The 18245-nt window shown below is 48.6% G+C and overlaps 1 protein-coding gene across 3 annotated transcripts; it reads left to right on the top strand.

The window, feature by feature from the left end:
• Positions 1-3: 3 nt before the first annotated feature.
• On the top strand, positions 4-16079 carry SALL1 (spalt like transcription factor 1). 3 transcript variants are annotated; one of them, XM_032486300.1, is made up of 4 exons: positions 640-743; positions 8610-9575; positions 9896-13326; positions 14471-16079. In XM_032486300.1, exons 3-4 carry the CDS (start codon positions 10111-10113, stop codon positions 14909-14911), a joined length of 3657 nt encoding a protein of 1218 aa, XP_032342191.1. In that variant the 5' UTR covers positions 640-743; positions 8610-9575; positions 9896-10110; the 3' UTR covers positions 14912-16079. The 3 variants fall into 3 exon arrangements, with proteins under 3 accessions (XP_032342190.1, XP_032342191.1, XP_032342189.1); XM_032486299.1 differs by lacking the exon at positions 8610-9575 and having other exon boundaries at positions 4-743; XM_032486298.1 differs by lacking the exon at positions 640-743 and having other exon boundaries at positions 8631-8646.
• Positions 16080-18245: the final 2166 nt, after the last annotated feature.

Here is an 18245-nt window from a genome sequence, read left to right as displayed (position 1 = left end):
CTCCCCCAAATCCCGCCACGGGACTCCCTCCCACCGCGGGCCAGCGCGCCTAGCGCCGGAGTTGGGAAGTTCGCTGCGCGCCCGCAGCCCGGGTCCCCAGCCCCCGCCGCCCGGCCCCACCCCCCACCCAGGAGGCTTAATTCCGGGGAGGGCATGCTAATTTGGGTCGGCCCAGCCCGGGATGGGGGGGCCGGGGGGAGTGAGGGGGGCGCAGGCCGGGGCGCCGGGTGCGCAGAGGCGAGGAGGCAGGCCCCCGGCGGCCGGGCCGCGGAGTCCCGGGCGGTCGCGAAGAGGGTTAACCTAGTGTCGGGCGGCGCGGCACGCAGAGCCAGCCCCGCGGCCGGCTTATTGGGCCAGCGCGCGGAGAGACAGGGGTCTGCAGCAAATCACGAACTAATTGATTAAGGCGAGCGGGTTTGAATAGCGCTGGCCCGGTGCCAATCGCCTTTCAAAGAGCCCCTCTATGATTAATCGCAATGCATTATTGATAATCATAATTATAGCAGGACACATGCGCGCTGCGCCCGGGGCCGGGGAGCCGGGGAGGGGGCGGGCGGGCCGGCGGGCGGGGGGAGCCGCCGCCGCCGCAGCCGCTCGATTTCCGTAATTTTGAGAAGATTTTTTTTTAGTAATTTTTTATTCTGCCCCAGCTGATGTTTGAGCCAGCATGTCGCGGAGGAAGCAAGCGAAGCCTCAACATTTCCAATCCGACCCCGAAGTGGCCTCGCTCCCCCGGCGAGATGGTGAGTGCTCCGGCCCGCGCCGCGGACACACACGCGCACACACGCACTCACACTCACGCACACTTGGATCCACGCACACGCGGCTGGCCCCCGCGCCCACCGCCGCCGCCGCCACCACCGCCGCCACCACCGCCGCCGCTGCGTCCCCGGTTGCCTTTTCGACTCGGCGATTTTTTTTTTCTTTTTAATTTTCAATGTGCCTTTACTGGGCTTCCCCCTCCTGCCCCGGGGAAAGCAAACACTTCTCCCGGCAGGACCTTTCCGGAGTTGTTGAGTCCTCCTAGGGGGAGGAGAGAGGGCACGTCGGCCTTGCTCCTCTATCCCGGCTTTCCGGGGAGCAGAGCCCGGGACCCGCCGAGCCGTGGCCGTGGCCCGGGTGCCTGGCGAGGCGCGGGTGCGGGCAGAGGCCGTCGGCGCTTGCCTGCGCGGGGCTCCACGCGCTCCCTGGCCCGCGCCCGGGACCCGGCCTGGCTTCTGCCGCCCTGGCCTAGTTGCCTTTGGGAGTTAAGTTTACTTTGTGCTCCAGGCTGAAGTCGGAGCTTGGGGGCAGTTCCCTGCGCCGAGCTCCCTCCCCTCCACCACGCTCCCACTCCCCCCGGGCCTGCGCGGCGGAATGGGATGCCTTTGGGAGTTCAGAGCTGCAAGAAGATGGGGAGCTATGTCGGGGCGCCCGCGCTTGACACGCTGAGGTGGAGGCCGGGGTGGCGACTGCGCTTTGCTGCCGATTGCTCCGCAGAGTGCAGGCGGACGGGGGAAAGTGTCCGGGTCCGGTCGCCCAAGTTTATCCCCGCATCTCCTCTCCCAACACATGCAACCTCCGCCCCCAAGATATCTTAAGACTCGGCAAGCGCCGGCTGAGGATCTTGGTACCTCGTACTTCCAGAAGTCGTAAGGGTTGTTTTTCAGGGCTGGGGGGCTATCTAGCCAGGAGAGAATCACCCTGGAAGAGAAGCACTCGCGTTCTCCGATGGAGGCGACAACTGCGGGGTCCCGAAGGGAATGAACGGGTCCAGAACAAAGTTTGTGTGAGGGAGCTAAGGCCGAGAATGGGAGAGATCCGAGCAGGGAATTGGGGGTACAGAGGGAGGGCACCTCGTGTCCCTCCTTATCCCTAAAGGTGTTTCACTTTAGGGGCCTCTGAGCTCCCAGGCCCAGGGCCGGAGGCGATGGAGCGGCGCCCGGGCTCGGTTTCCCGGCACAATGCTCGCCTCTCGGCTGCGGAAGGACAAGCAGCAACCCCCAGAGCCGCCTCCGCGACGCGGGTGCCTCTCGGGATGCTCCAGTCCCGGGCGTCACTGTGGGGTGTGGAGGAGGGAGCTGGACCCCGATAGGGCTCAGAAGGGTGCCCTTGGGTCGGCACCTCTGTCCACTTAAACTCTGAGGCCGCCCGGGCCCCGTGGTCCCTGGGTCCTTGCTTAGAGGCCTGCTTCTCAGCACAGCTGAGGCGCAGGCACCCGCGCAGAGCCCAGGCAGAGAAGCGAAGGGACTCCCACCCGCTTCACCCTGACTGTCCGGGAAGGGGATTCCTGGTGTGGGAGTCCCTGTAAGAAACTGGGGACAACAGAGACCATTAAGAAATTTGTTTACAGTGTTTGTCCCCTTCACCCCAGTACTTTCTCAAGCTTCAAGCCTTACCCAGAATCTGCAGTTTCTCAGTCCGCTGAGAAGAACCCCTGATCCCCGCTTTCTACCGAAGGCGAGACCGAGTACTCGAGGTATATCGAGGTGAAATTACTCAAGGCCGCTGGAACAGTTATTTTTCCAGGTTTTCCCAGCTGGTTTCTTCTGCATCTTGCCCCCACACCCATCTTTCCTAAAGTGAGACCTTCCGCAGGGCAATACTGTTAAAGTTAAAATTTGTAGAGGAAAATCCTAACGGGAGGAGAAGAAAGTTTTTTAGTCTTTTTTTTTTTTTTTTGTAAATGTGTACTGATTTTATACATTTTTCAAAAAAGAAAAAAAAAGACTAGATCTTGGCGATGTTGCCTGCTAGATCTTTGCCTTTTTTCCTCTTGCCTTCTGAATCCGGAATTTTTAATAGTTAAGGCTTCTCATAAAGCAATAGCATAAAAGGAGTTCACTACCTCTTACCATCATTATTTATGAGGACTTTTTTTTTTAGTTTATTTGAGCTTTGAGGTAAGTTAATTAAGTAACTGAATCAAGTTCCCTTTCTTTCTTTTCTTTTTTCTCTTTCTTTTACTTTTTTTCCTCCCTTCCTTCCTTCCTTTCGTTTTTCTTTCTTTTTTATTCCCCAAAGCTGGTTCATTGTCCTAAGAAGCAGTAAACTGTTAGGGGCACCATAGGAAACATTCCCCTCCCAGCCCCCTTTCTCACCTCTCCCCCCCCCCCTTTTTCTCCAGTTGTAATGGTTTTAGGTTATGACTGTTTTTACATGGTTGAACAATAAGTTTGGGAGAAGCTGCCTAGAGGGTAGATTTTGTAATAGGGTTACAGGATTTAGTATGTTGTAATAATATTAGTACACAACTAATCCTCCTCCATGTCTGATTTACAGGAGGGCCTTACACACTCCAGTTCTTTTTATTTGGGAGCAGTTGTAAGATACATGGAATTGAGAGATCACCACAGGTCTCAAAGTTACCTTTAAAAAGTCACCACATTTTCTGCGGTGTATTCAGCCATCTCCTTTCATCTCTCCACATAGCACACACACTTCAAGGAGGCGTTGGAGTTTGTTTTTGGGTTTAGGGGTTGGTTGGTTGGTTTTTTACCTACATAAAGCTTGTTAAATTTTTAGACGTTAGACCTTTACTTAAACAGTGTGGATACTTTTTCTGCTGTCCTCAGATGGGCTTAAAATGTGCCACATGAAATGTGGAACATACCATGTTAAATCTAGTTGGGACTCTTAGCAGATGCCTCCAGTTTCACAACCTCTGCCCAGAGTGGGACCTAGAAAAGTTTGGAGACCCCCATTTCAGTAGCCCTGAAGGAGCGACTCCCAAGGCTGGGCACAGCCAGAGTCGCTCGCTGCACGTCACGCCTGTGTGTGTCTGAGTGTGTGCGCGCGTACAAAGAAAACCCGAGCCAGGCTCAATAGCCCCAACGATAACTTCATCAGAACAAGTTCAAGAAAACAAGATTATTTGGTCAGGCTTCCGATGTTCATATTCTGATTCTATTTCAGTGCAGCTGTAATACCAGAAACACCCTAAAATAAACTTGGGAATTTTCCTGTTTCTTATGAAACCAAGATGATGTATGAAACCAAGAGACACATAGTACTTGTCTCTTAAATGATATTCAACAAGTCTCAGATGACCTGTGGAGGGATGACTGCCACTGTGAAAATTATTTACTGAGATAATTCTGAGGAAGGGGAACATTAGAATCTGAGGATTTCATATGTGGGTTCTTTACTAGAGATTTGGATTTCAGGAGTGTATATGGGTATGTGTGTGTGTATATGTTGGGTTTTTCTTCCTTGGGTGGTGTTTTTAAAATTCCTGGAGCTAAATGGATGGCCCATTCAGACTCCATTCATTTCAGTGCATACATAGCTTTTTCAAGGAAAAGATAATATTGGAAGAAAGATAAAAACATCACGAACTGCAGATAAAACATTGCCTCTCATATAAAGTATCGTAAAAATTCCTCTTATTTATATTAATAATGGAATTCTATTATTTACCAAACCAATTTACTCATTGTGAGCAGCTTAATGGCAACACATTGATTTCTGGGCCCAAAAGGTTAGAGAGAACCATAATTAATTGCTTTTTTTGAAAAACCGACACCTGCAAGATAAGGCAGTTGGAAAGAATTCATGTTTAATCAGGCCCATTTTAAGTTTGTGGCCTAAAGGAAGATTTTGGATGAGAAAATGCAAACTGTTTGGGGGGGATTTGCTTCAGGCTGCACATTCTTCCTCAAATGTGAAAAAACAAGCATACAAACGAGTGAAGTGTAGCTGGACAGGAGAGTGTTGCCTGAAAGTGAATTTGTGACAGTGAATGTTTTGTGGTTTATTTCACATCCAGTGTCACCTATGGTTTATAGGCACAAGTGCCAATTTATAGGTCCTTCTTTGGGGACTTTATTTCATGTTTTTCTTCTTTTGCGGGTAGCAAGTTATCTCAGCCAGCAGTCTTTTAGAAAGCAGGAAACCCGAATTTCTAACACAGAGATCTTACTGAAAACCTGGGGAAGAAATAGGTAGACCAGTTGCTCAGTTTTTTGAAATTGTGAAAAGCCAGGCATACGGTAGGAACTAGGATTCATTTCTTCCACAGACTGAATTCGGTTTTTCTAAGGTACCTCCTGATGCAGTTAGCCCCATCTTCTAAAATATTTTTCGATTACCAAAACTGCAGTCCTCCAGCATTTGAGTGAAGGAGATGGGAAATTCTTATCCCAAGAACCAGCACCCCTCCCCCTCCAAAAGAAAAAAAGTTTGTGTGCCAGGCTTTGGAAAAACTCGATGTGTCGAGCTGTTTTAACCTCTGCTAGCCTCCTCCCATGCAGAGGTGACAAGGTCCAGATCATAATATGTCCTTCAGTATCTTCTCAGTGACCCCCAAATTGAGTCTTGCTAGTCACTTAGCAGGAAGTTAGTAGTTTATTTTAGTTTCACCTTATCAGCTTGGCTTCTTTCCCTAACCTTATTCCCCTGTCACCCTCAGATGCCAGACCCCCAAAGGGGAAGATTGACAGGTAGTTCCCATAGCTCAGTTTTACCCTCAAACAACAGGGATTTAGTTTCTTGTGCCTTTGCCAATGTTTATGTAGTCAAAGTTTAGATCTCGCCTTAAGCAGTCTCTTTTACGCGTCACTGGAATAGGAAAGCCACAAAGAAGTTTTTGAACAAACCCTTGCAACTGGAACCCCATCTAGTGTTCAGTTTGATTCATCCAAGGGGAAGACATTTTCCCCTTTCATTTATTGTGGACATTAGGTGGGCTGGTATCATGCATTTCAAAGGACTGTCTTGTCCGTGTTGTTATTTTTGTAGAGACTTCACTTGCCCTCGTCCACTCAGGAATACACTAATCCCGGTCAGAACACCGAGGGAACTTGGAGGGGGCCAGGAAAACGTGTCCTTTGGTTACAGATCGCATAGAAGAAACTTAAGACAGTGCCGAAAATATGCAGCGCATATGTGGGAGTGTTTAAAATTGCTTTGGAATCTTAAGCTGGACATTCAGACACAGGCTTTTCCCAGGTCTGTGAAAGAAGAAGAAAGGGGGGAGAAAAAAAAAGATAAAAGACCAATCGATCAAAAATGTGTGTGATAGCCCTTCTAAATTGGTCTACGAAAAGGAATAGCCTATTAAAATGACAGGCTCCAAAATCACAATCTGGAGAGGTTTTCTTAAAAATGTGAGTGTGACCTGAAGGTAATGAGAAGTAAAAGTGCCGGATCTTTCCAAGAAGCGCCAAAAAAGAAAACTAAACATGGGACAGGAGGGCTGTTGTTCTGTGTTGTTTTGTTTTGTGTTGTTTCCTGGCTGGCAAAACCCTTCAGTGTGGGGCATAGTTTTATTTTGGTTGCCTCAGCAGACAGTTACACGGGAACCCTTCTGCGCTCTGCCTCCTGTCCTGCAGGGTTTCAGTTCAGATGATGAAAAACTGACACATTTAAACTGAGCATCAAGTACCTAAATAGTACAATAAGAACTAAAACATCTGGGATTTTCATATAATTGGAAGGAGCTATAAGATCACCTCTTCCCCTGACCCAGAGGAAAACAACAACAACAAAATTCTAAATATCTTTTTTGTGCGTACCTACTTAGAAAACCACCACTTCTTAAATTTTCCTATAAGGCCAGGATTACAAATGACTTTAATTTGTGTGCAGAATCCATGGAAGAGGAACTGGAATGTTATTTTCACCATAATACAGGGATCGAGGCAACTGTATTTACTATAATGGGGTCACCAGTTGCAATCCTGTGTAACAGATTATTGCAAGAGATACAAGATAGCAGACGATTCAGAAAATGAATTAGAACATGTGAGTTTGTGTGTGTAAGTGTGTGTGTGTATGTGTGTATCTGATTACAACTTAAAATACTCCCTTTGGTAGTTAAAGATTCAGACTAGTCCTCATGTTTTGTCGTTTTTTTAAAAAGCTGGTTCATTGGAATCCTGTTCAGAATGCAGATAGATTTATTAAAGTTAGAACTGTTACAGTGTAGCGACACCTGCTCTTGAAATAAATCAAAATAGATAGCAGGATTATTTTTATTTATTTATTTTTTTGGTGTTCATAAACATCAGGAAATTAAATTAGTTGACTCTACAGTGAGATCAAATGTCAGCTTATTAAAATGTTGTGAAAATCCAAGCTAAAATATGGGCAGCTCTTTTTTTTTTAACACAGTCTCTTTCTTAGAAGCAAGCAGGCATTTATTTTTAAGTGTCTATATTTTCCATCCAGTTAGCACAATCCTAAATATAAAAACGTTCAGGTTGAAAAACTTGAAAATTCTCAAGTGAGTCTTGAAGTAGCACAAATGCAGACCTTGAGCACAGGAAAGTAATAATCAGCTAAATCCTGTAAAGTAACCTTCTTTTTATTTTCTCTCTATATTATGAGAATATCAGATGTTTGCAAGTTATAAAGAATTAAAATGCCCTTTAATCGTGAGCACAGATGTGCTAAATATTTGAAGCAACTACATTGTAATGTGTACAATTGATGAAGTCAGTTTTCTGATTTCCCTTGCTAGTTATTTAGTTCTGAATCTGTCATTATTTGTCTAAGCCCAGCTGACCAAGCAAAACTGTGTTTTAAAGTGGCTTTATGTTTTGATAAATGTGAGCTGGTTGAAAAGTATTTTCCACTGAATGCAGAGCTTAATAGAACATGCTGACATAATAGTTTTAATGCATTTTGTTGAAAATGTGTGAACAAACAGAATAGCTTTTGTTCCTTCATAATTGGCTGTAAAAGTAGATGGAAACATAACCATTACATATGGAAATGTGCAAAGAGAAAGAAATAACATTTCTGTTGAATATATTAGGAATTGCATTTCCTAGTTTAAAATAAGCATCTGAAATGGATGCATCATTTAAAATTGGTTGTCAAAATAAGAAGCTTTAAACAGAATTTTTGTCACATTATTTTTGTCCCAAGTTAAGCAACATAACTTTAGCGAATTTCGTTTAATATTTTGTTGATATTATTTTAAGGCAGGGAGAGAGACAGAAAGTGCTTAAAACAGCACCTTGAATGTGCATAGGAATCCTGTGCCGAGTTAGGGTGATTAAACATTAAATTAAAACTGAATCATTATTGGTATTTTCTGCTACAACTCAGATTTGTTTGGTATTGTTAACACATTTTGCACTATACCCTTGTGGAGATTAAAAGATGGGTATTAGGAAAGCTGGCTTGTTAAGTATAACTTAGCTACTCAAATAACACTCCCAGTGAATAGAGTGGCATACATTGGCATACTTTACCAGCGCTCTAACTGGCATCACTCAAGGCAGAGTTAAGGAATTTTCAGAAGTTAGTATTTGGGTATTAATTATATTTTCTGGAATGCAAAACTACTCAAGCTTTCTTTCTTTCTTTCCTCTCTCTCTCTCTCTTTTTTTTTTTTTTTTTTTTTTTTCCTTTTTGATGTTTACTACAAAGAGGGCAAACGGCTGGCTCTTTTGAGTGGACTCTTAAGTTTACCCAAAAAAAGCAGCATTTTGATTTTGCATTTATTCATATTTGCAATTAGTTTTTTTTGTTTTTGTTTTTTTTTTGTTTTTTTCCCTGCAAGTTTTCCGGTAGATTCAATTTGGAAGTCATGGAAACTAACTATTATCTGATTCAGTTCTGCAGAAAAGCATGCAGGGAGGTAATCCTTGAATTAAACAGTTTTTTTTTTTTTTCCACAGCCTTCGGAGATGACCACACACCATTTGTACAACAGAAGTTGGTGTTCCCCATGCTGGGCAAACAATGGGACGCCATCCTGTCTTTGAATAGGATGTTAGCTTGGAGTTGGAGATTTTTATGTTTAATTTACAAATGGATCTTAGTGAGAAGAAATCTGAGCAACAGTGGAAACAAACATGAAATAAAGGGATTTTATAATGAAAGGTTCAGGACAATCTGTTAAACAATTGATAACAGTTAAGAGCAAACTGTTTTTAAAGGCATTCAGACGGGGAGAATGGCGAAGCATTTCCAAACTGGAAACCAAGAATTATTTCTTCGCCTTCCCTTAACTGCACATCTTTCTTTAAGCTAATGTTTAATCAGAAATGTAAATCTTGTGCCAGTTTTTATAGATGCAAAGAGCAATTTTGATGGAATATTTAGAGGCATGATATTGCCATTTGAAGCATGGCGGCATATATTCCTTGATTAGTGGAGTGGTAGCCACGGTTGCATTCTTTCCTTTTAAAAATAAACGTGCCATGGGGTGATATATAGGTGCCAGGCAGGCCTTGTAACAGATTATGACCATTGTGTTTCTCTGGGGTGCGCGCGCGCGCGTGCACGTGGGCGTGCACGCATTGCTTTCTCTTTTGTATTCAACTGAGTCCCGAGCTGTCTGGAGGATTTGTTACTGATGTGGCTACAGTGTGTTTGTCACGAATCAGACTTAGCTCAGGTTCTAGGTAGGGGCTGGAGGTGATTTTCAAGTTGTCAGTCTACAGCTTGGTGATATGCATTTTTTTTTTCCCCTTGTCAACCACTGATTGGAACCTGAATGACTACAAATTAGTTTAGTGACAGAACAAACTGTCACAGATATCTTTGAATCAGTTGAAAATGAATAAGGTTGACAGAAACTCAGGAGCCTAATAAGTCCTCAGGATGGTGGCTGGACCCTCTCTGGATGAGCAGACAATAAGGTGTATAAAATATTGGAAATCAATATTTTGCTATGGAATTTCATTATGCACCGATGTCCGCAGTTCATAGTATTTTATATTTTGATGGATGACCTGAAGGCCATGGCTCTCTGAGATACCAGCTTGATAGGAAGGCCTTCAACATCCTTAAAATTTAATTATGAGCGTTCTTAGGGAATATTGATTGTGTTTCAGGGGCCCTAGTTTTGAGTTTCCAGAGTAGAAAAGAGTTGCCTGACCTCTTCCTCTCGTGTCGAAGTCATAGATGGCTCTGGGTGTCCCAGTTCCCTCGCTAACCCGTCTCCTTCTGACATTTGCAGGAGACACGGAGAAGGGTCAACCCAATCGCACCCCCAAGAGCAAGGACGCCCACGTCTGCGGCCGGTGCTGCGCCGAGTTCTTTGAATTATCAGATCTTCTGCTCCACAAGAAGAACTGTACTAAAAACCAATTAGTTTTAATCGTCAATGAGAGTCCCGCCTCCCCACCCGAAACCTTCTCCCCCAGCCCCACTCCCGAGAACCCTGAGGAACAAATGAGCGACCCGGTGAACAAAGCAGAGCAGGTCGACGGCAGTGACCTTCCGGAGCACCACGGACCGGACAGGGACGAGTCCATGGAGGTGGAGGCCCCGGTGGCTAATGCGGGCGGCAGTGGCACCCTGAGTGGCAGTGCCAGCAGCGCCACCCCGAGCTGCGGCAGCAGCTCCTCCACAGGTACCTCAGCGATCACAACCTCTCTACCTCAACTCGGGGACCTGACGACGCTGGGCAACTTCTCCGTGATCAACAGCAACGTCATCATTGAGAACCTCCAGAGCACCAAGGTGGCGGTGGCCCAGTTCTCCCAGGAAGCAAGGTGCACGGGGGCCTCCGGAGGCAAGCTGGCCGTCCCCGCCCTGATGGAGCAGCTCTTAGCGCTGCAGCAGCAGCAAATCCACCAGCTGCAACTGATCGAACAGATTCGTCACCAAATATTGCTGTTGGCATCTCAGAATGCAGACCTGCCAACATCTTCTAGTCCTTCTCAAGGTACTTTACGAACAGCTGCCAACCCCTTGTCCACACTAAGTTCCCATTTATCTCAGCAGCTGGCGGCAGCAGCTGGGTTAGCACAGAGCCTTGCTAGCCAATCTGCCAGCATCAGCGGTGTGAAACAGCTCCCCCCCATCCAGCTACCTCAGAGCGGTTCTGGCAACACCATCATTCCACCCCAGTCCCACAGCGGCTCTTCCCCCAACGTGAACGTGCTGGCGGCAGCAGGTCCCACCCCATCCTCGGAAAAAGGGGCTCCGAGTACTGGTGCCTCCCACGCCAGCAGCCCGGCAGTCTCAGCATCGTCCTCACCAGCTTTTGCAATAAGCAGTTTATTGAGTCCTGCGTCTAATCCACTTCTACCTCAGCCGGCCCCTGCTAACTCGGTTTTCCCCGGCCCATTGCCCAACATCGGCACGACGGCAGAGGATTTAAACTCCTTGTCTGCCTTGGCCCAGCAGAGGAAAAGCAAGCCACCAAATGTCACCGCCTTCGAAGCGAAAAGCGCTTCCGACGAGGCGTTCTTCAAACACAAGTGCAGGTTCTGCGCGAAGGTCTTCGGCAGCGACAGTGCCTTGCAGATCCACCTCCGCTCCCACACCGGGGAGAGGCCCTTCAAGTGCAACATCTGCGGGAACAGGTTCTCCACCAAGGGGAACCTCAAAGTCCACTTTCAGCGCCACAAAGAGAAATACCCTCACATCCAGATGAACCCCTACCCCGTGCCTGAGCATCTGGACAACATCCCCACCAGTACCGGCATCCCCTACGGCATGTCCATTCCTCCTGAAAAGCCAGTCACCAGCTGGCTAGACACCAAACCGGTCCTGCCCACTCTGACCACGTCTGTCGGTCTGCCGTTGCCCCCAACCCTCCCGAGCCTCACCCCCTTCATCAAGACCGAAGAGCCAGCCCCGATCCCCATCAGCCAGTCTGCCGCCAGCCCCCCGGGCTCCGACAAAAGTGACTCGGGGGCCCCCGAGCTGGCCCTGAGAAACCCGGGTGGGATCCTGGAGGAAGCTGAGGGCCCCACTGGGCCACCCTCTAGTGGCAAAACTGAAGAGAGTGGCGGGGTCACCAGCTCAGCCCCAGCCCTGAGCACAGGTGCACTGAGCTCCCTCGTGCCCGACAGTGGCCCGGGCGGCACCTCCACCTTCACCAACCCTTTGTTGCCGCTCATGTCCGAGCAGTTCAAGGCTAAGTTTCCTTTTGGGGGACTCTTGGACTCCACCCAGGCCTCAGAGACATCCAAGCTTCAGCAACTGGTGGAAAACATTGACAAGAAGGCCACTGACCCCAATGAATGTGTCATCTGCCACCGGGTCCTCAGCTGTCAGAGCGCCTTGAAGATGCACTACAGGACCCACACGGGGGAGAGGCCCTTTAAGTGCAAGATCTGTGGCCGGGCTTTCACCACGAAAGGGAACCTGAAAACTCACTACAGCGTGCATCGCGCTATGCCCCCGCTCCGAGTCCAGCACTCCTGCCCCATCTGCCAGAAGAAGTTCACGAACGCTGTTGTGCTACAGCAGCACATTCGAATGCACATGGGAGGCCAGATCCCCAACACCCCAGTCCCTGACAGCTACCCCGAGTCCATGGAGTCTGACACCGGCTCCTTCGATGAGAAGAATTTTGATGACCTGGACAACTTCTCCGATGAAAACATGGAAGACTGTCCCGAGGGCAGCATCCCGGACACGCCCAAGTCCGCGGATGCATCCCAGGACAGCCTGTCTTCCTCGCCTCTGCCTCTGGAGATGTCGAGCATCGCCGCTTTGGAAAATCAGATGAAGATGATCAATGCTGGCCTGGCTGAGCAGCTGCAGGCCAGCCTGAAGTCAGTGGAGAACGGGTCCGTCGAGGGGGACATCCTGACCAACGATTCATCCTCGGTGGGCGGTGACGTGGAGAGCCAAAGCGCTGGCAGCCCGGCCATCTCAGAGTCTACCTCTTCCATGCAGGCTCTGTCCCCATCCAACAGCACCCAGGAGTTCCACAAGTCACCCGGCGCTGAGGAGAAGCCACAGAGAGCAGCAGCAAGCGAGTTCGCCAACGGTTTGTCTCCCACCCCAGTGAATGGTGGGGCTTTGGATCTGACATCGAGTCACACTGAGAAAATCATCAAAGAAGATTCTTTGGGGATCCTCTTCCCTTTCAGAGACCGGGGGAAATTTAAAAACACTGCTTGTGACATTTGTGGCAAGACATTTGCTTGTCAGAGTGCCTTGGACATTCACTACAGAAGTCATACCAAAGAGAGACCGTTTATTTGCACAGTTTGTAATCGTGGCTTTTCCACCAAGGGTAATTTGAAGCAACACATGTTGACACATCAGATGCGAGATCTACCATCACAGCTCTTCGAGCCCAGTTCCAACCTTGGCCCCAATCAGAACTCGGCGGTGATTCCCGCCAACTCGTTGGCGTCTCTTATCAAAACAGAGGTCAACGGCTTTGTGCATGTTACTCCTCAGGACAGTAAGGACACCCCCGCCAGCCACATTCCTGCTGGGCCTCTGTCATCCTCCGCCACGTCCCCAGTGCTGCTCCCAGCTCTGCCCAGGAGAACCCCCAAACAGCACTACTGCAACACGTGTGGCAAGACCTTCTCCTCGTCGAGCGCCCTGCAGATTCACGAGAGAACTCACACTGGAGAGAAACCCTTCGCTTGCACGATTTGTGGGAGAGCCTTCACCACAAAAGGCAATCTGAAGGTATCTGCGCTCCATCTGTACCTCACCCAGACCCACCCCCACTACCCGCTTTCCCTTGTGGCCACTGAATATTTGTAATGCACGCTCCCAGAGTCGTCGGCCCAGAGAATCAGGGAGACAGCTCTGGTGAGGGAACCGGCTGCATGTGGCCAATCTGGAGAAATGCGGGTGCCTGGGCAGGTCAGGATCACAGCGGGGACCAGGGCAGGCTGCAGCTGGCTGGATGTCAGAGTGCATTGAATAATCTGGTACCTAAGCGGTGCAGCAGCCTAGCTCTGTTGTCTTGCTAAGTGCACCAAATGAATCGCTTTACCCACCAAGTGAGACAGCCCAGCGTTGCCATGGGGTATTGATTAAAGACCTCCATGTGGCCTGCGTGCAGCCCGTATCACTTAATAATTACAGTTCTCCTCGGCGTGTGCATCTATTTTTTTCATAACTACGCGGCCCAGCACGGTTTGTCTTTCTAAAAACAGTAACGTCACCACTCTGCTAATGGGTATTATGATAATTGATTATACAGCATTTCCTACTGATACGTGCTGGAAAGAAAGCAAATATGCTTAAGTTCTAGAGCAACAGTTGAGCACTCTGACTGTGTACATTTTTCTGTTGACAGAGTATTTCTCTAGAGATCGCTGCCAGTAACGCGAGATGAATAATTACTTTCTGGCTTTTTCTCTCCACGCACGGGCCCTCCAATGGGCAATCAGTGAGGGGCACTTTCTTCCCATCTGAAAAGGACATTTATAGGGTAAAGGGTGTCAGATACAATACTTACCATTGCAATGAGAGTGGACATAACAATTCTAACCCTGAAAGGAGCTATCTGCGACTGACTGGCTTGCTTGAGGCCATTATAAGCTAAATGCAGGTAATAAAAAGTAACTAAGGCATCCTGGCCCAGGCAGAGGAGAGGTGGCCCAGGGCTGCTGTAGAGAGAGAGCACCTTATTACTAGTGGACTGGAGGGGACGGTTCCCCTTACCCTCCCCACTGTCTGGCACATAATAAGAATAGACATTGCGGCCACTTGCTTTGTTGAGTGTTGGATTGTGAGTTGAGACAGATTCAACTATTAAGCCTCTCCTTTCCTCTCTCCCCCTGCCCCTTTTCCCCTCCTCCTCTCTCTCCCCTCATCCCAGGTACACATGGGCACTCACATGTGGAATAGCACCCCTGCCCGCCGGGGTCGGCGGCTCTCCGTGGATGGCCCCATGACATTTCTAGGAGGCAATCCTGTAAAGTTCCCAGAAATGTTCCAGAAGGATTTGGCGGCCAGGTCAGGCAGCGGGGATCCTTCCGGGTTCTGGAATCAGTATGCAGCAGCGCTCTCCAACGGGCTGGCGATGAAGGCCAATGAGATCTCTGTCATCCAGAACGGGGGCATCCCTCCCATTCCGGGCAGCCTGGGCAGCGGGAGCAGCTCGCCGGTCAGTGGGCTGACCGGGAACCTGGAGAAGCTCCAGAACTCAGAGCCCAACGCACCCCTGGCCGGCCTGGAGAAGATGGCAAGCAGCGAGAACGGGACCAGCTTCCGATTCACCCGCTTCGTGGAAGACAGCAAAGAGATCGTCACGAGTTAAAGGCACCCTGGCAGGAGGAAGAAAGAGCCTTCCTGTTCAGAAGGAGACCCACGGCGGCCTCCAGCTCCTCACCCCGTGCCCCCCACTTTCTGGTCCCCCCACCCCCCGCCCAATCTCTGAACTACAACATTCTGCAGACATTCTTTTGTACTTTGTTCAACTTCTAGAGTTCTAAGAAAGCTTATTTATTAGTGATATAACCTTGCTTTGCAAACAGAATGCAAGCGTTAACTTTGGTCTTCTGTATTTTGGGACTAAATACTAATTGACTAGCGTCCTGTAAACTTGCTGTAACATTTATGGCAACTGCAAGTTGCCCTGCTAGGCGGTCTTAATCTGGCATTAACTTATTTTCCATATCCAGTTTAATATGAATCTGGTGTTGATGCAATGCCTCAGTGATGCATTAGATCTCTAATAAAGTCTGTATATAAATGTACACTTTGATCCTGCTGGAGAATTTTATCAGCAAACACATTGTCTAATCTTTTGAAACAAATTTAAGGAAAGGACTGAAAGTACAGACTGAACTGTGTGGTTCTTTGAAAGGTTTGGGTTTTTTTTGTTTTTTGTTTGGTTTTTTTTTTTTTTTTTTAATTTTGATTCTAAAATTCAATCTGCCTTTTTTTTTTTTTTGTAGATTTAACCATTTCCGTTTTGAACTGCTATTTGTATTGTGCTTTTTACTTGAGTCGTCCTCAATGTTAATAAGTTTCTGTACAGTGATAAGCACGCAGAATTCTTTAGAGAAAATACCAGTGTTGTTTTGGTAGTTGAAACTGAGACGTAACATTTTGCCTTGTAGGTATATTCACAATAGAAAATGTGTGCTGGAATTTCACAATGCTGCTAAGTATAGCATCTTGAACAACCTTCAGTGGAGAAAATGTAGATGCTCTTGTATATACGATAAGAAGTATCACTTTCATTAAAATGTACATATGTTCCTTACAAGAGCAAATGCTTCTTCTTGATCAAGAGAGCAGGTATAGTGTTCGTTTATTTTGTATTAGGTATGGAAGAAAAAAATTGGACTGTTACATGCACTTTCTTGGAAAGTTGAAAGGAAAGGGGGGTCCAATTTCTTTAACATTTAATACTTACTAACAACAGAGATACTGTAATTTTACTCAAGTAATCAAATACATTTTTTTTGCAACAGATAAAACAAAATACTGTGTCTGTGTTTTTAGAGTGCATTTCTATTTAGCCAGGCCCTGAAATGTATTTTAACATATCCCCAGGCACCAGTAAATTGTTTATGTGTGTATCTCACTCTCTAAATAAGGAATTGTAAAAGGCGTAACAGAAACAGGTTTGCATGGGCATGTGTTTCCTTTTTCTTTCTTTCTTCCTTTTTTTAAATTTGGAGAATCTATATTCTCCCAATATCAATTACTTGCTTGGCCACTCTTCTTACAACCCCCCGTCCCCCCAAAATAAGGACAAAAAAATGATATGAAAGAAAAAGTTGGTATTGGAGGTTCCATCCGACCAGGTAAGTTTCCTTAAGCGAGGCATTTGTGCCCACTGAGACTTAGGTTTTTGTTTTTGTTTTTTGTTTTTTTTTTTCAACTGTTCCAGTTTCACTTCCCTTGATTCAGTCGTTTTCCAGGCGGCTGAGAGCAGCGTTGCTGGAGAATTCCCGGTGCAGCGGGGGTTATATAATCTGACTCTGAAACTGGGCCTCAACCCAGAGAGGTCAACTTGGTCTTTATTTAATTAGTCTTTCGGGCATTTACACACACGCATATTTGAAAGAAAAGGTCCATTACAAAGGATGGGTAGAGTCAACTTGAACCTTGCATCATCAAAATTCAATCTGATTCTTCCTCTCCCTTTTGTTCTAGGGGAAACACGTTTTTCTCCTAAGCACTATTTTGGGGTAAGCAAACGGACAGGGTGGAACTTGGTGTCTAGAGGGGTCTGCCAATTTTTCCTTCCAGAGAGGCGGTGAATCGTCAGCAGCCGGTGGCCCTGTGCCCAGGTAAGGGAGAAGTGTCGTCGGGGCCACCTTCCAGTAGAAGTTTCCACCGGGGTGCAGGCCACTCAGTGGCCACTCGGGGCGCGCCTCTCCAGGCTGGGTGGTCTGGGGGCCCAAGCGGGGCGTGCCGGAAGGCGGGCGCTGATCCCAGCCAGGACAGTGCGGGGACTGGCGCCCCCCAACCACCAGAGGGCAGGGGCGGGGGTGTGCGCGGTGGCGTGCTGCGGGGCATCCTCCGTCGTTTCAGCACGCAATTGGTGTTTCTCGACGGCGCCTCTCCAGTCCCCGCCACGCCGCTCCCAGGGAGACCCCTCTGCTCGAGAGTGGGGACGAGGCGAGAAGGCAGAATTCCGGCAGTTCTACTTCTGTACCGGCCAGAGGGGGACGTTTTCACTGCGAAAGAGGCGTCCATCCTCCTCCCACGGCTGGGCGCGAAGACGACGGGGTGTCCGGGCCTGTGTGGTGTTAGGATCCGGGCGCTTCTCCCTGGACCGAGCCTGGGGACCTGTGGGGGCATCCGAGGGCTGCTGGCCACCGAGAGGGGCAAGCGCGCTCACGCACCCCCGCCGCCACCCCAACCCCGGCTTCACCGTCCCCGCGCCGCGCTCGCCTCTCCAAAAGGGTCCCCTGGGACGAGCCCCGAAGCCGTTCCCAAGCACACGCCCAGCGGCGGGACCCGCTCGCCCGGCCCCCTTCCTCCGGTGGCCGCGGCGCGGTCGCCACCCTCGCCCCCAACCTGGGGCTCCCACCCACGGCGGGCGCGGGGGGTCATGGCCCTGGGCCACCTCGGCTGCGCGTCTGTTTCCTCCAGGCTGGTGGGGAGCGGGCAATTTTGTCTTTACCCTCTCACCACCCACCTCCTCCCTTCTAGCGTTTTCTGATGAGTTAAGGGGAGCAAAGCAGTTTTTCGTTTGGACAGACTTTCCGAGGCAACCGAAGCCCTTAGGAGAGGGTCTGAGCCTCGGGGTTTCTGTCTGCGTCTCTCTCCCACCCGCCTCCCTCTCTGCTTGGGTCCCTGCCTATCCATTCATCAATCGACTATATTTCTAATCCATTGATGATTACCTGCCCATTCCCCTTTCCATTCATTTCCAAAACCAGAAATCGCCCTCAGCTCTGCTTCTTCTCTCAGTGTGGGAAATACACTCAGATTTTCGGCTCAGCCCAGCAGAAGAGAAATGGATTTATATTTATAAAGCAACAGGGTCTATTTTAAGGCAGATGTGAACGCACCGCCCCCACCCGCTCCCGCCAAGCCTCGCCTCACGTTTTCGCCTATTTTTCCCCTTTCTGAAGCTGGAGGTGCGTGGAGATAGGTTTGGAATCGCCAAGAACCAAAATGTCCTGGGT

Source organism: Camelus ferus, chromosome 9 (genome assembly GCF_009834535.1).
Source record: "Camelus ferus isolate YT-003-E chromosome 9, BCGSAC_Cfer_1.0, whole genome shotgun sequence".
In the NCBI taxonomy this organism is placed as follows: Eukaryota; Metazoa; Chordata; class Mammalia; order Artiodactyla; family Camelidae; genus Camelus; species Camelus ferus.
Note: the sequence above shows the minus strand (reverse complement) of the source record. Positions and strands in the feature narration are given on the sequence as shown.

What these genes read in the sequence shown, in the direction of transcription:
- SALL1 (XM_032486299.1), top strand. Translation starts at nt 668, where the DNA reads ATGTCGCGGAGGAAGCAAGCGAAGCCTCAACATTTCCAATCCGACCCC. An exon ending in CTCGCTCCCCCGGCGAGATG is followed by an intron (nt 744 to 9,895) that starts GTGAGTGCTCCG and finishes TGACATTTGCAG; the next exon opens with GAGACACGGAGAAGGGTCAA. An exon ending in CCACAAAAGGCAATCTGAAG is followed by an intron (nt 13,327 to 14,470) that starts GTATCTGCGCTC and finishes CCCTCATCCCAG; the next exon opens with GTACACATGGGCACTCACAT.